Source organism: Perognathus longimembris, chromosome 2, assembly GCF_023159225.1.
Source record: "Perognathus longimembris pacificus isolate PPM17 chromosome 2, ASM2315922v1, whole genome shotgun sequence".
Lineage (NCBI taxonomy): Eukaryota > Metazoa > Chordata > Mammalia > Rodentia > Heteromyidae > Perognathus > Perognathus longimembris.
In genome coordinates this window covers 140,528,115-140,545,261 of record NC_063162.1, presented here as the reverse complement: position 1 = coordinate 140,545,261, position 17,147 = coordinate 140,528,115, and the positions used below count along the sequence as shown (strand labels likewise).

Sequence of the window (17,147 nt, the reverse complement as noted above, 5' to 3'; positions counted from 1 at the left end):
TTTTTTTCACTTAACATTGTATTGTCAACACGTCCCCATGCCATTAATTCCCCCGCGGTAGAAACAAGATTAGTAGTGGATGCACTTTCATTTTAACTTAATGTATTCAGCATCATGGGATATCATTGGATAAGCCACAAAATGGTTGTTCCCTTGCTGTAACAAGTACTGGTCACCTTCTTTGATGAAGGGAATCACCAGATAAGCTCCTAATATATATGGTCAAGTGTCCCCCAAAGCTTTGTGTAATTCCTGCTCCCCCAGCACAGGACCTGAGGGTGTTCGCTGTAGGTGTAATTATGTTACATCTAGGTAGTTGTGTTCCTATTCTTCCACACCAGTTTCCAACATCAGTCCGTCGGTCCTCTTCCTAAGTCACTGTCAGCCATTCTCATGGTTGAGCGGCTATATTTGACATCTCAAACGTTGGGAGTTCCCAGCAGCAGAGTGAAAAGGCTGAACGATATTTTTCCAGCTCCTGCCATGGGTGTGTCTATTTTCTTTTATAGCTATCCTGAAATGGTGACTGGATTTTTCTTCATCCTGATGACCGTGCTGTGGTTTACCCGGGAACCGGGCTTCGTCCCTGGCTGGGATTCCTTCTTTGAAAAGCAAGTGATAACTGCTTCTTCCTTACGCACCACCCCCTCACCAGACTCCCAGGTCGTAGCCACCGGGTGTCCAGCCATCACTCCTGACTTAAGGGCAGACACAAAGCCAGAAAGCCTTTTGCTTCCTGGAGAAACCTATTCTTTCTAGTGAAGCAGCCACGTGGAGTTAGGAAGCGGTCACGGTGTGTGGAGTCCCAGCCGGGTTGGGATCCAGTGCTGCAGTTACAACTTAGGTGACCTTAGTTTTCTTACATAAGCTCTGGGAACGTCAGCTACCTCTGAGGGTGCTGTATTCTGAGAATGGAAGGAGAAAGCATCTATAATAAAGTACCCTGGAGAGGCTGATGGATGCTGGCTCCCATGAGAGGCTCCCATGTCACCTGTACACACTCTCCTCCATGGGCCAGGGCCACCCATACAAGCCCCCAGCTTGTACCGCTAGCTTCTCATTTGAGGAAGGTTGCACAGAGGTGTGGACTTCACCGGACAGGACTCACCCCAGACTCTGGGGCCCCTTGGTTCACACGTACACATCTACCTTAGCCAGCCTCTGCCTCTGTTCCCCGGGAAGTCATTGAGGGATAGCATGGCAGAAACGAGCAAGAGGTCAGGTTGCTGTCACCTCTGACCAGGTCCTCAAAGAGGCACTGTGTTCAGCCAACTTCCCTGAGGACTACTGACCCTCCTCCCCCTCCATGTTTGCCTCCTTCCTAGGAAAGGCTACCGCACGGATGCTACGGTCTCTGTCTTCCTTGGTTTCCTCCTCTTCCTCATTCCAGCCAAGAAACCCTGCTTTGGAAAGAAGAATGAAGGTGAGGGGAGGTTCGAGGGGTGAAGATGGAGGTGGTTCTACCCAAGATTCCCAAGTCAAAATTGCCAAAGTAGGCTTACCATAAGCCATCCCACTCCCCCTAAAAGAACGAAACCATCTCCAAGATCCTCCAATTTACCCAGCTACTTCCCAGCTACACAGATCATCCATTGAGGCTGAGCTGGATCTCCATCTCTCTACCTGTGATTCAGGGGTGAGCCGGGAGTCGTCCCGGAAGATAGAGCCCATTATCACATGGAAAGACTTCCAGAAAACCATGCCTTGGGAGATCGTCATTCTGGTGGGAGGAGGCTATGCTCTGGCTTCAGGAAGCAAGGTAATCCTCCCATCCTGTTCTTATGGAGCAAATAAGTGGTCCCTAAGTTTTACCAAAGGAGTCATCGCCGTCTAGAGATGGAAGGTTCATGGAGCTATGGGAGAGGCGGATAGTCACCAGGTCAATAGAGCATGAGAGATGTTCTGTCCCTGACCTTTCACTGCCTGAGAACAGAAGCTTACAGATCACGTGTGCCATGGGGGTCACACAGTACACAGACATTCACACTTTCCTTACTGGTCTCACACTGTCACAGTACAAGGTTTCCTGCGTTTTGTAGCCATCTCCCTCTGGAATCTGACCCAATAAGATAAGGATGAGTCTACAACAGCCCAGAAATGCCGCAAGTGTTAACACAGCGGATTGTCTCTCTGCCCATCTACATAAACTGAGTCTCTTCAGAGGATCTTTGCTGAAACTGATTTCAAGTTTGATGTCCTGCTTACGGGCATTCATTTGAGTGGAGCTGGTAGGAAATCAGGGAAGCTCCTAAAGTATTGGCTCTTGTTGAGACAGAAAACAAGGCGACAAATGAATCTTGTTCAGATTCAGACTATTTCTCCATGTACCTCATCTGCATGTACTAACACATTCTAATCTTGGCACTGCTTTGAATTCAGGACCTCACACTGGTTAGGCAGGTGCTCTACCACTTGAGCCATGCCCTCAGCCCTACACTTCATTCACTTTTAATTGACAGTCCCTGTGGGCCTAATTGCTATACACAATATTGATAATCAGGTTTTCAGAGAATCCTACATGGGGAAGGACCCTCAGAGGACCTGAGCCTGCCTCCTGCCCCATGTGACATTCTTCCAGCCCATCCTGGCTTGGGCACTGGCACGGACAGGATTCTCACTGTAGCACTCACTTGTTGCTTATTTTCCCATTGTTTTAGTCTCAGTGTGCCATGGCTGGTGGTTCTGGCCCTGTTCTCTGGAACCTAAGTAATAATTATTGAAATAATATACCAGGAGATTCTTGGTTTTTTTCCAACGAAAACTACCTAGCTCTTTTAACCATTTTCATAGGTTACCACCTGGATTTCTCCCCTCAGGACTCACTCAAGTTTGCCTTGGCCTCATTCAAATTGTGGTCAGGTTACTGCCAAATGGGCTCGTTGTGTTACTCAGTCCGCCTCTCATTCTGATGTAAGCACAAACCTACCATTTATAGGAGCTTTTATAAGGCCTCTTTGGCCCTTGTGTCAGCATTTACACTGAAACTGCCGTCAGCTACAACCTTCACTCCTTTCATTGGTGGCCTCGATTATGCCTCAGTTTCTTCTACCCAGCCTGTATGTATGTCCAACTCCAAGTATAGGGTATTATGCTTATCTTCATGGAACTTCACTTGTTAGTTTGGACCTGCACCCACCCAGAAAAGACCTGTGCTTTTTAAAAATCAAAATAGTGCATGTATTACAGAAAGTAATTTCTCTATTAAGAGAAAATCAATTGACTCTACTGAGTTTAATACTAGAACAGTCGGGTACAATCTATGTGGTTTCTACTGAGTATGAAATGATTCCAGAGTCTTAATATAGTAAGGAAAATCCAAAGTGAAATGTCTTCATATCAGACATTTTAAAAATGTAAGACTTTCTTTGTGGCATTTTTTTCCCTACCTTGGAAGTCTAATTTATTGACGCTTGAAATTTTATTAAAGAGTTCTGCTGGAAAAAACAGTTGACAGCAAATTATTTCCCTTTACTTACATGTACTACTTGGAAAATGTAGCAAATCAAGCTCCATTTTTTTTCATAAAATGTACTGTTTCCACTCAATTACCCATCCTTCTTCCCTCCCCTGCTTTTGTCTGGTGAGATTTAATGGGTGACAAGAAGGAACGATTATGGATCTCTTTTAGGCTGCATGTTAACTGTACCAACAAACTATAGTCTCCACAAATGGGGTATCGAACCCTCAGTCAGTTGAAAGAAGAAAGGCAGAAATGTCTTCCAAAGGAGCCATAGCTATGGCAGAGAGAATTCTGAAGGTCTTCAGTCATCAGTTGTCTGTGAGCTTGCGGTGAGGTGTCAAGAGTCCTGTAGAGATCAAATGAGCTTTTGATCAATTTGAGAAACAGGAGAACAGGTGGCCTGCTGACAGTGGGAAGGCAGTGGCTCACAGTAAAACACAGATAGCACGATGGTTAGCTTAAAAAATCATAAAGCACCTTACTCTGGTTTCTTTTTCTTTCTTTCCATGGTTTCAAAGGATACGTATTTCTTATGCTTTAAATTGCACAGATACAAAAACGTTTTGCACCTATGGAGACATCTCACAATATAAAGTTAGGTTCACCCATTCTTCTGTCACTTATAGCACAAGCCCTAAGAACATGTCTAAAGCATCCCTCCTTCCCTAGATTGTGATCTGCGTGGCTAGGGAGAAGCCTGGCTCATTCTTTCATCCATTCCTTCCTGAGTGACAGGTCATCGAACAGAGCTCTCAATTTGCCTCCAAACAACAAGCAATCTAGCCTGCTGGCCCTGTCCACACAGCTGTGTTGGAGCTAAGTAGGATCAAAGACAGACACTACTCTTTGCCTGCTGAGCCCAAGATGGCTGGCTCATGGAAAGATCTGGAACCCAGATGAAAATGAGACTTTCAGTATCCCAGAATTCCATTTCTAGAGCCAAGGATTGTATCACAAGGATCCCCTCACACACACACCACCTACCTAACTTTTTAAAGTAATGCCCACTCTGAGTTTTAGTAAAGGGTATCTAGATGCCCACCCCAGGTTTGCTTGGGATATATATGAGTGGTGCAACATGCAGCTATCCCATCCATGAGCGCAGTAGGAAGGCAAGGGCTCCTGGTCTTGGCAGCACTGGGCATGCTCACGATCTTTATCTGTGTGACCTTTTGGCTCCACAACAGAGGCAGGCTGCTGTCATGTACATCTGAATCCTTCATGTCCAGCAAGGGCATGACCCAAGGTGTATGTTCAGATAAAGGGAAGGCATAACCCAACTCCATGAATCCTTTTGATCAGGCACTTCTTTGGGAAGTCTTTCTTTCCTGACACATTCTCTAGTTGTCTCTGTGTTCCTCACCAGGGTCTGCGTGGCCTTGTGACCTCAGGGTAATGGGAGGCTATGGGCTGACTCTTCGGAGCATTGGCAGTGTGCTCTGTCTGGCATAGCCTTCCGTCTTCATTCATATACCAGGTTATTTTGGTATCACTAGATGTTACAGCCTTAGTGAAACCAAAGTTGTCTCCTGAGAAAGCCTCTCTGATATTCATTAGTCCTTCTCTCCCCTGGCCACTGCACTTAGTCTTGCCTTGTTTTATACCCCAGCTCTCCATTTCTTTATTGCCTCTACAGTCTCTAGGGTACCAGAAGAGTCTGACCATGTCAACCATAGTACAAAGAGGAGAGAAGGAGGAAGGGAAAAGGGGACACAGAATGGAATTTGAGAGGTTGTTAGAACAAAATTCAAAGAGGGTACACCATAGGTAGATGAACATCTTCCAATCTAATGAATTATTCCAAGTGAGAATAATCATTTCTTCAGGTTGATATGGACTGTTGTTAATGGGAAACATTCTGACTGGGAAATATGCCTTTGTATCATGTCTTCAACACGTACTGTCAGCCAGGAGCTGGGGGCTTGCATTTGTGATCCTAGCTACTTGGGAGACTGTGATCAGGAAGATCAGAGTTTGAGGCCAGCCTAGGTGAACACATGAGACCCTTTTGCAATCACAAACCTGTCACCTCATTTACATGGGAGGAGAAGTGAGGCTCCAGTTTCCAAGACTCCATCTAAGTGGAATAACCTGGGCATGGTAGCATATTTCCATCATCTCAGCTACCACAGGAAGCATCTAATAAAAGGATTGTGGTCCCGGTTGAGACACAGGCACAAAGAAAGACTCATTTCAAAATAGACAGTACCCCAAAAAGGGGGTTCTGGAGGTGTAGTTCAGTGGTCAATTACCTACCTAGCAAGCACAAAGTGACACCAAACCCCAAAATAAATGTTGTTGTTATTGTTGTTTAAGAACCAACAAATAGATGACAGCCATGATGAGATTTGAATCTAAAACATGTTTGGGTTGAAGGACCATATCATAGTCCAGCAATGAGGTTCTTTTCTTGCTAAATGCAGGTCGATTTTTAACTTCTTCTCTCCTTCATTACTTACAAGAAACTTCCAGTTTGCAGCCCTGTCACTCACCCCTTTACCCCCTTAAAAAAAAAAAAAACTAGTAAAGTTACTGTTCAAAGAGCTTGGCAGGTTTCCCCATCTTTCTTAGATGATAAGAATTACAGAGTTGAAAAGCAGAACAAAGGGTTGCTCTTGACACTGTGAGCGAAGGGGATTGTCTAGTCAATGCACCGTGTGGTTTTCAGAGTGTGGCACTGAGGAGGAGGGAATTCCAACCCCTGCTAGGGCAAAGCGCTAGGAAGGTCCACACAGTCAGGACGCGTGGGTCTGCATGTGCCGTGATGGCTGACTGACTAGGAAGCCTAAAGATGGGACGCTCTGGGATCACAAGAAATCTCTTGGCTACAAAAATCAACTGATGACAACATCACACAATCGTATCTAATCATAAAATCAGGATTGGTTCCAGTCAGGCTGAAGATGCACAGATTGGATGACACCACCACCCCCTCCACCCCATGGTCCCTTCCAACCAATAGTCCTGACCCTCAACAGTCCTTAGACAGGCACAAGTGGCTCATGTCTGTAATCTTAGCTACTCAGGAAGCTGAGATCTGACGACTGCAGTTCAAAGCCAGCCTGGGCAGGACAGTCCTTGAGACTTATCTCCAAGGAACCACCAAAAAACCAGAAGTGGAGCTGTGGTTCAAGTGGTAGAGCACTAGTCTTGAGCAAAAAGAAGCTCAGGGACAGTGCCCAGGCCCTGAGTTTAAGCCCAGGATCGGTACACACACACACACACACACACACACACACACACACACACACACACACACTTCTAAAGCTCTTTTCATCATACTGCTAACACCTCCTCCTGCAGAGCTCCGGCCTCTCCACCTGGATCGGGCACCAGATGCTGTCTCTGAGCAGCCTCCCGCCGTGGGCTGTCACCCTGCTGGCGTGCATCCTGGTGTCCATTGTCACAGAGTTTGTCAGCAACCCAGCCACCATCACTATCTTCCTGCCCATCCTGTGCAGCCTGGTGAGTATGGCAGGGCTCCGGGACATCGTAAATGGGGGGGGGGGGGGGGGCTTAGGGGCCTCGGCAGCCTCCCCACCCACAGCCTTCAGGGACTGCTGTTCAAACCATAGCTTGAACAATGGACAAACGACAGCCATTATAAATGAAAGGACAAAGCAGTCTTCTAGTAAGAGTCCCATGTGGCTGCCCCAAACTGAAACAAAAGAACTGACGCTATAACATCGAAACCCTAGAATTTCATTTCCCCGCAAATTATCATTAACCCTTCTCTCCTGAGATCAAAGCTAACAGGGGAACTCGGTGCTGGTGACGCGTGCCTATAATCCTAGCTACTTAAGAAGCTGAGATGTGAAGGTCCAGGTTCAAAGCCAGCCCTGCAAGAAAAAAGTTCCTGAGACTCCTATCTCCAATCAACCAGCAAAAAAAAAAAAAAAAGAGTGGAGGTGTGGCTCAAGTGGTAGCCTCGAGGGAAAAAGCCGAGTGACAGTGTGAGGCCTTGATTGAATTCAAGCCCCAGTGCCCACGTCCATGTGCCCACGTGTGTGCATGCACACATACACACAGAGTGAGGCCAGAGAGGTGACCGCAGAAAACGGAGACAAAACACACACAGTTGCAAATCGTAAGGGTGATCTGGGGATCCTCACGTCCACCAGTTCCTCTGGCATCAGGGAGATCCTGAGAATTAGGAGAGGTGACGGCTCACTCCGTGGCCTGAGACCAATTTGTCAGGGATGGGCTGGGGGAGTGGAGGAAGGGGGGCAGGCCGTGGCCTCGTGAAGCAGCACAGGACCCAGCGTGGCACCTGTCCCTGTCAGGGAGATGGAACCTAGGCATGGGGGAGGCCCCCTCTCCACCTTCAGCTCCCCAATCCCGTGCTCCCCCGCAGCCACTCCAACAGCCTCTGTCAGCTTACGAGTGTGAGCCGAGGAGTACACTTTAGTTAAAACATGGCAATATTGGGAGCGAGATCACACGTTCAAATCCTGCTTCCATCTAAGCAGCCCATTCAGGGTCGTTCTGTTTCTCAGCCAAATAATAAACTCCAAAAACCACTTCCAGTACAAGAGTCCTCCCCTCCTCTCCCTGCCCCCAGCCCCCAACAAAGCATCCATTCTAGGAAGAGCCTCAAAGTTTCAGCCAACTGTGTCGTCGTCGTCCAGCACATCGCCCATGCTGGGGCAGGGGGAGGGGGAGGGACAGAACCAGTGCCACCACAGGTGTCCAGCTAAGCTTAGCCAATCACGAAAGGCCACAACCGAGAGTCTATCTGTGCACAATACGGACCAGCCCGATCTCAGTCCACGTCCCTGTGCGTTTTCTCTTCTAGTCTGAAACGCTGCACATTAACCCGCTCTACACCCTGATCCCAGTCACCATGTGCATCTCCTTTGCAGTGATGCTGCCCGTAGGCAACCCCCCCAATGCCATCGTCTTCAGCTATGGGCACTGCCAGATCAAAGATATGGTGAGTTGGGAGTACCGTCTTCCGCCAGGCCCTGCTCTGGGTGGGCGAGCTCAGGACTGGCTGGCTGGCTACACAGCCTTCTCCAAAATTGTTCTTTTAATTTCGTTACTATAAAGGTAATGCAGAGAGGGGTCACAGTTACATGAGTCAGGGAAAAAGTACATTTCTTTCTGGACAATGGCACCCCTTCCTTTACTCTCTCCCAGATTTTCCCTCCAGTCCCTGCCAATAAGCTCTATAATTCATTGTCAACATAGTGTTTAGTACCATTGTTGCATTTGTTCACCCTTTGTCCCTCCATTTCGGTGCCCTCCCAAAGACAGATAAATGAACAAGCAAGACTGAAAGAAAACAAGCTAGGTGCTGGCAGCTCACGCCTGTAATCCTAGCTACTCAGGAGACTGAGATCTGAGGATCATGCTTTGAAGCCAGCCCAGGCAGGAAAGGCTCTGAGATTCTCATCTCCAATTAAACACCTGAAAAACAGAAGCAGAGCTGTGGCTCAAATGGTAGAGCACTAGCCTTGAGCACAAAAGCTCAGGGACAATCAGGCCTGGATTTCAAGCCCCATGGCTGGAGAGAGAGAGAGAGAGAGAGAGAGAGAGAGAGAGAGAGAGAGAGAGAGAGAGAGAGAGAGAGAGAGAGAGAGAACATAACAACAAAGAAAAAAACTGTTTCTCCTAAAGTTTTTATGTTGTAGCAGGGCCATTGGTCCATCAGTAGTTTGTCTACTATGGTAGGACGAATGGCCCCTGCAAAATATTAACAGTTCTTGGTTGGCCCATTGGCTCCAGGAATAGCAATAATGTGCCCTCCCCAGCCTTTATCCGGAAGGGGGCTAGGACACAGATAGAGAAAGCCAGAAGGAGCACAGCCTGTGGCCCAGTTCCAATGCCAATGGGCATGCGCTTACACTCACCTAACTGACAAGTGGGGACAGTCACCCAGTATCTTCACAAATGGTGAGGGTTGAGAATGTTAGGAACCCAGGGTGAACGGCCTCTTGTGAGGACGGGATCCTTCTGTTCCATTCTCCCCCAAGCAAGAAATCTCGGAAGCAATGATAGCTAAATGCAACATCTATGGTTCGTGGTTCAGTGTTCATTTCACCAAAGAAGGCTGTGAGGAGACAGTTTGCTTTGCTGTCTTTAGTGCTGCGCACATGTCCTTCCACACTCACTACTGTACCCCTAATGTCCAGTACTGACAGGGTTTGGGGAAAGGAGAGACAAACTGATACACATGACTGAGGCCAAACGAGCTGAACTGGGTGGGCCCTTGTCACCCTTGCTGAGGAAACACATACACACACACGCACACATATGTACATATATATACACATATATATATACATATATATGTATATATATGAGCAGCCCTGGCAACTATCACATGAAGAAAAGGAATAGTTTCAGGCTGGTGTCAGGTCTTCAGATCCGTTCCACTATTCAAACTGGTCATCCATGTCAGTCCAAGTCACCTGTGCTACTCCAGGGATGGGAGGGCCCAGCCAACTCTCGCCCCTCTCCTCTCTTAAGGCATACCTTTCCGTCTGCTCACCCCGTGCCTCCCACTTGCCCTGCTGAGTGCTGTCACCCCTCACCTCTGCCCTTTCACACTGGAGGTAATGAGAGGAGAGAGTTACTCAGGGAAGGCACTAGATGATAGAAAGTGAGCCAGTCCTGGGCTCTATTCCTATAATTGGGACACGTCATTCAAAGCTTCAGTTTCACAACCTGCTAAATGTGGAGGTCCCAACTAGGTACTCCCTGCGGTCCCTTTCAGCCCTAAAAAGACCTTAACTTGACTCCAGAGAATCTGCCCCTTTCACCTGCTGGGGACCACAGACTGTCCTCTATGCCCACAGACTAGGGTGACAGAAGTTTAGAACTCCAGCCGGAAGACAGGAGAGAGGGAAACCATTTTCCCCACTTAATGCTAGCCAGAGAGCAGACCATGCTGTATGCCCGGCAGGATGCCAGCTGTGTGTACATTTTTCCATCCGGCCCTAGCTCTGCCAGCCCCTCATCCCCCCGCAGCCCATGGCAATGCCCTGGAGAAGTGAAATGGACCGGAGATACAGAGATGCACTTGCCGCTGGCCCACTTGGCTAGCAGGCCTGTCACCATCCCATGGAAGGGATGAGCATCTCTAGGTGACCCTAGCTAGGGACTGCTCCGTGGGGGCCTACGGGAGGGAAGAGAGGTCACCATGCCAAGGCTTCACATGAATATAGCCCCTTCTACAAGTTCCTTATGTGGAAAAGCATACACACCCTGAGAAATTCCCAAGTAACTTGAGACTTTCTAGGCTTTCTATTTCTAGTGAAATGCTAGGAGCAGAAGTGGAGATGATTCTACCTGCTCTCTTCTTGTCCTGACCCCTTCCTGTCCTTCCACAGTCTTGTGCCTCCCCACAAGACACCATTACAGTCGTGCAGGCAGAGACTGGAACAAGGCAGGGCCATGGAGGTAGAACCAGTTCTAGACTGAGACCTATGCTCTGCATGGCAGGGAATAACCAGGGTTTTCTGGCTTGCCTCCTGCAGGTGAAAGCTGGCTTGGGAGTCAATGTCATTGGCCTGGTCATCGTGATGGTGGCCATCAACACCTGGGGTATTAGTCTCTTCCACCTGGACACTTTCCCAGCCTGGGCTAAGGTCAGCAACATCACCGATCAGGCCTAACCCAAGTGGACAAACAGGCCTGACTAGGAGAGCAGCTCTCAGCAGAGCTGAGCCACAGGCAAAGAAAAACATCAGGGCACAAGGCTCGATATTCACATCTCTGTCCAAAGACTCCGCCTCCAGCCACCTTGGTGCCACGCAGGGGTTCCTCCCTCCAACCACCAGACATATTTGGTGGTCACTGTCTTCTTCCTCACCTGCTTGCCTTCATTAGCACCAGAGTTCAAGAAAAGTGAAACATTGTGTCTTCTTTGTATCTCCTCCATCCAATTGACTCTTTGGGGAGATAAGACAGTGTGTCTTGGTTGTCCCTGCAGCATGCCCAGCGGGGCTTCCTTAGTTGTAATACCTCTGTGGGAGCTCAAGGAGATGCTGAATCCATTTCCACCTGGGCAGCTAGTGGCGACAGCTCTCCCATGGAAAAATCCTACCCAGAACTTGAGCCATCCCAAGTGTTTTTGCCCTTTGAGTAAGTCATTACTTTGACTCCATCTTAAATCTCTCTCTTCAATGGCTCCTCTTTCCCTGGGAACCAAATTCCAGTAAAGAAATAGTGTTGCTCTTCTGGAAGAAGATTGGGTGTTCTTGTTATAGGAAAAGGAAGAAAAAAGAAAAAGAAAAAGAAAAAAGAACAGACGGCCTCGCTCTCTCCATTCGTTACTGACTGAAAGTGCCACTGCCCTGGCTAGTAGGGAGGGAGGGACATTCATTTTATTAGGGAGATGACAACTACAATCAAGACCACACAGCCTATTGTTGATGTGACACTCCCTGGCTTGCTTTTCAATTTAATGAGGTTTTTTTCCTCAGAAGATAAGAGTACTAAATAGTTGCCCAAAAGCCCAACACATTGGTCACTTCCCACATCCGTGAGCCCCTTGAAGGGGCTCTTGTCTGTGCCTCTTGAATTCTCTACAATGTAGTCAACTCTAAGTGCTCAATAAATGTTCCTGATGAGAAGCAAGGTCTCCATCTTCCTCAAGAGGATCATCCCATTTGCTCCATGAGATGTCTTTGAGACGTGGCTGTATAGCATGCTACGCCTTCCACTTTGCTTCTAACGCATGGTTCTGACTTCTGCCATCCGTTGCCTGTTAAATAACATCTGCTAGGAAAATGAGTCCCCATAGTTAGTTCCATAGTTTTTATTGACTTAAAGTTACTATCGATGGCACGTGCAGTTTTCCTCACAATAATGTAGTGGCAAAACCTCTCCTTCCGTTTATTACGAGTCTGAACTCCAAAGCTCCTTCTGTTTTAGTCAACACTTGCATGCTCCTACCACAGAATGTGTACCGGCCAGGTCTAAGCAGGAATGATTGCCTCTGCCCCGTCAAATAGCTGAGCCAACATCTGATTCATCATCGTAATACAGACACCTCATGAGCGCAAGTGAATTGCCAATATTAGGTATGCTGCAGCCCACCTACACATGGAGCCAGCAGCCCTCCCGTCAATTTGCTTTCAAATGTTCTAGTCAAGGGCCTCTAACAAAGAGCAGACAATCACTTTTCTGAGCTATTACAGAATCCAGGTCCTAACTCTCTGGGTCAGAGGTAAGACAACACAGATAGTAAGATTCTGGGAGTATGAAGTCCTAGAACTGATTTTAGAACTGGCCCATGTTCAGCGAGTTGAGAGGGCGACACTTTCACCGTGCCCACTCTCCACAGCAGCCGCTGCCAGGATCCCAGCACACCCAAGCAGCCAACTTAGAAAGCATGGTTATTGCAGTCTGACCTGTTGGCAAAAGAGACAGCACTGTTTGTTTCCAAATCTTGTTTCAGACCAAACCAGACTGACTACTGCTATGGCAGCGGCTGGCAGATGTGATTAATCACTCCTACTTACTGAAAACCACTGTCAGATAACTTTCAGTCCTTCTTGTCTTTTGAAGTATCACTTGCCTCCAATCCCACACTATATGGATGAAAAACCTGGCTAGGATCCTCTTATACAAGCTCATTTTCCAGATGCCCAAACTGAGCCAGATACTATGTTTGCATCTTATTCTCCATTATGTATCAAATTTGCCTTTGAAATGCCTTTTGGTTCACTTATAAAGTATGCAATATACAGTATTTTATGTTGGCATTTACATGTCCCCAAAGCATACATTGCATCACAATTTTGTTTTAATTTTTTGTGGTACTGGGAATTGAACCCAGAGCCTTGTGCTTGTAATACAGGTGGTTCTACCACTTGAACTAGCACTCTAGCCTTGGTTATTTTTGAAGTAGGTTCTTATTTTATGTCCTGGCCAGTCTGAGCTATGATCCTTTGACTTATGCTTCCCCAAGTAGAAAAGATGACAGGCACCCAACGCTGCACCCAGCCAGTGCTCTCCCCCCGCCCTACCCCTCACAGCTGGAATCAGCACATGCCACTGCACCCAGCCACTGGTTAGGATGGGGTCTCAAAAACTCTTCTTATGCATGGTCTAACTTTGATCTAGGATCCCTACCTCCTCATCTCCTCCTCCCAAGTAGCTAGGATTCCAGGTTTGAGCCACCATATCCAGCCATCACTTTTATTTTTTAAAGATGGCTACTTTTCTCCAGTGTTAAAAAAAAAAAAAATCCATGTTTTTAGCTAAATATCAAGTGAAGTACAGTTGGCCCTGTGTATCTATGGTTCAACCATCCTTGATAGGAAAAAAATGGGGTGGGGAGTATCTATACTGAACTATCATCACTTAAATAGAATTTACACTTTACTCAGTGTTATAAAGTGTAGGTTGTGTGCTAATACTGCACCATTGTCTATAAGGATCTTGAGCCTCAGAGGATTTCGGTGTCCAGAGGGGAATACAGCCAATTCCCTGTGGACACCAGGAGAGAATGTATTTGGCTTTGTGTTTTGCAAACACTATTTGCAAGAATATCTCCAAGCACTGGCCTCAGCACTGCAAGGAACCAAGATTACATCAATACACAGGTAGCTAATCCTAGGGCTCCTCTCGCTGGATGAACACTTGGCACAACTGTCCCAGCTCTCTACATGGCACCCTTTTAATTCTATGGTCCCATGGCTGCACTGCACAACTACAGGACGTCTTCCACCCAGTCCTGCCACGAAGGCAGTGATCCCAGCAGGTCCGGGACTAAGGTTTTACAACACCCCACCCTGAGCTCTTTCCAGTCTCTTTCCCTTTACCACCTTGTTCCTTTCCACGAGGCAAGGCCCTAATAGCTGGCGGGGGGGGGGGGGGGGTGGGGGGGAGGTGGGGAACACATTCATCTCTAAGGAATGGAAATACTATGTGTACACTTCAGGACTGGAAGTTTAAGAAAGGCCTCATTCATTCCTGTACAGTATACAGTGTTCCTTCAGGAAGTATAACTCAGAGAAAATATTAAAATGTGGGAGACCTCTGCAAAAAAACAAACAAACACCAGCACAGTATCCAGGGAGGAAACCGCTTATTGGAAATGTTAAGCATTACACATGAGAACATGTGCTCTATGAACAAGTACATACAGACTTTCCTCTGTAGTTACACAAATGAAAAATGAGTTTTCAAAAGTTTCTTTTGATCAGAAGCAGATACCAGCCCAATTCTCTAAACACCAAATCAGAAGAAAATTCTATCCCCTTTGACAAGTATAAATGTTAAGTTTTTCCTCTTTGATTTTGTTTTGTTTGTGAGGGTTACAGTTTAAGGGTAAGCTGTTCAAGTTTAATCTATTTTTTTGTTGCCAGCATGAATCCTCGAGTTTTCTATTTCACACATCAATTCATCTGCAGTACTATTTTGAGCCTCCCTTCATGGTCCAGTGTGGCAAGTTTTCTTAAATCACATCAACAGGAGTTTTCTTAAAAGGTGGGTGAGGAATCAAAGGCTTATCATTCCCTTCATTTGTGCAGTAAAGTTTCCTACAGAATACCAAGAGAAAGCAACCTAGAACAGTAGCTGTAATTACAACCCCACCCACATTATGAGCACCCTATAATAAACTCACCATTCTGGGTTCCCCCAGCATATATTTTCAGTGAAGAACATCTTGTCTAAGGACTCTCCATTCTTTTTCACAGCATATCAGTATATGTAGAGAAATCGCACCTAAGAACTGACTCACTGGATGGCTCCTCCTGGTAGAAATTATTCTATTAACAAGGCTAGTTTAGTGTCACTGCTGAGGAAATCTCCCAAGTCCACATGAGTTTGATTATGAAGTATGATACAAAGACATAATCTCCATTGCCTCTACATAACAAATAATACCATCATGGCTGGTGACAAGGACTCCTCTTTGGAAATAACTCTCAGTAAGCCTCTAGCATTTTGAACATCCTCAAGGGTGGTATAAAAAAAAAAATTTACTCTTTGAGGCTTAAACATTCAAGATCTTCTTTTTTTTTTTTTTTTTTTTGGCCAGTCCTGGGCCTTGGACTCAGGGCCTGAGCACTGTCCCTGGCTTCTTTTTGCTCAAGGCTAGCACTCTGCCGCTTGAGCCACAGCGCCCCTTCTGGCCATTTTCTATATACGTGGTACTGGGGAATTGAACCCAGGGCTTCATGTATACAAGGCAAGCACTCTTGCCACTAGGCCATATCCCCAGCCCCTCAAGATCAAATCTTGAGAGCCAAATGCTTTAATAAAGGTGGATGCTATAAATTTTCATCAATATCTAAGTGACAAAAGGCAGAACCATGTTTGATACGTGGGTCATGAGGTAGTTCCAAAAGTGACTGCACAAACACAAAGTATCCAGGCCCAAAAGAGCATATTTCAACTAATATCTACTACTTATTGGACACTCTGCAAAGCACACGAAGTAGTTTGGCCCATCACACACATTATATCTCAATCACTTCTCATAAAAAGCCTATGAGGTAGGTATTACACCTTACAGATAATGTAAGCTTCATAAATAGCCCATTTGCCCACTTCCCACGGCTAGGGAGAAGCTAAACTATAATTTGATCTTAACCTGTCTCACAGAGGGGCATAGACTTCTCCATGTTTTTGGATGGTATCAAGGTTTGAACTCAAGGCCTCACAGTTGCTAGGCAGGCACTCTGCCACTTGAGCCCTGTCCCCAGCTCCCCACAGCTTTTCATAAAGAAGCAGAATCACTTTGTTTTAGGATCAACAGTAGATCAGGTCCATCACTGACTGAATAGTGATTCTAAACAATTGTTTCAGTCTGTTGATTCTGCCAAAATGTCTTCAGAAGGGCATTACTGGTGAAGCTGCTCAACAGGTCCTCTGAAACAAAATGCAATATTGGCATAAATTATACTTTTAGAACTTTACCTTACAGCTATTTCCTGCACAGATATGTAATGACAGTAAATTCACTGTTTATTACTCTACTAGCAAAACAACTAAGCACTGGGTTGGAGGTGTGGCTCAAGTGGCAGAGTACCAGTTTTGAATGGAAAAGGCCAAGTAAGAGTAAGAGGCCCTGAGTTCAAGCCCTAGTGCCAGTGAGCTCACTTGCACATGCATACATACACACACACACACACAAACACACACACACTTACCAGCAGCAGATTCAATTATGATATACCCATTCAACTAATATGGAATGATATGGAATGATCTCCATTAGAAACTGAAAAAAATAAAAAGATAGTTGGGCGCCAGTGGCGCATATCTGTAATTTTAGCTCTTCAGAAGGCGGAAATCTGAGGATCAAGATTCCAAGCCAGGGGCTGGGGATATAGCCTAGTGGCAAGAGTGCCTGCCTCGGATACACGAGGCCCTAGGTTCGATTCCCCAGCACCACATATACAGAAAACGGCCAGAAGCGGCGCTGTGGCTCAAGTGGCAGAGTGCTAGCCTTGAGCAAAAAGAAGCCAGGGACAGTGCTCAGGCCCTGAGTCCAAGGCCCAGGACTGGCCAAAAAAAAAAAAAAAAAAAAAGATTCCAAGCCAGCCCTGGCAGAAAAATCTGTGAGACTCTTAGTTCCAATAAACTACACAGAAAAAGATGGAAGTGATGCTGTGGCTCAAGTGGTAAAGCACTAGCCTTGAGCACAGAGGCTCAGGGACAGCACCCAGGCCCAGATTTCAAGCCCCAACACCGGCAAAGAATAGAGAAAAGACTGGACCTCTAT

General features: G+C 46.5%; 1 protein-coding gene and 1 long non-coding RNA gene across 2 annotated transcripts in view; one reads left to right on the top strand and one right to left on the bottom strand.

The window, feature by feature from the left end:
• The window catches only part of Slc13a4 (solute carrier family 13 member 4), a 40,827-nt gene extending 29,748 nt beyond the window's left edge, over positions 1-11,079 (top strand). Inside the window, exons 11-16 of the mRNA XM_048340283.1 lie at positions 510-611; positions 1,326-1,423; positions 1,635-1,759; positions 6,764-6,925; positions 8,256-8,393; positions 10,942-11,079. Of these exons, the coding sequence (XP_048196240.1) occupies positions 510-611; positions 1,326-1,423; positions 1,635-1,759; positions 6,764-6,925; positions 8,256-8,393; positions 10,942-11,079 (763 nt within the window). The remainder of the gene's footprint in view (positions 1-509; positions 612-1,325; positions 1,424-1,634; positions 1,760-6,763; positions 6,926-8,255; positions 8,394-10,941) is intronic.
• Positions 8,847-11,478, bottom strand: LOC125347183. The gene is made up of 3 exons (XR_007210125.1): positions 11,429-11,478; positions 11,176-11,355; positions 8,847-8,869 (listed from the first exon to the last, which is right to left on the bottom strand). It is a non-coding gene; the product is annotated as an uncharacterized LOC125347183 (long non-coding RNA).
• Positions 11,479-17,147: the final 5,669 nt, after the last annotated feature.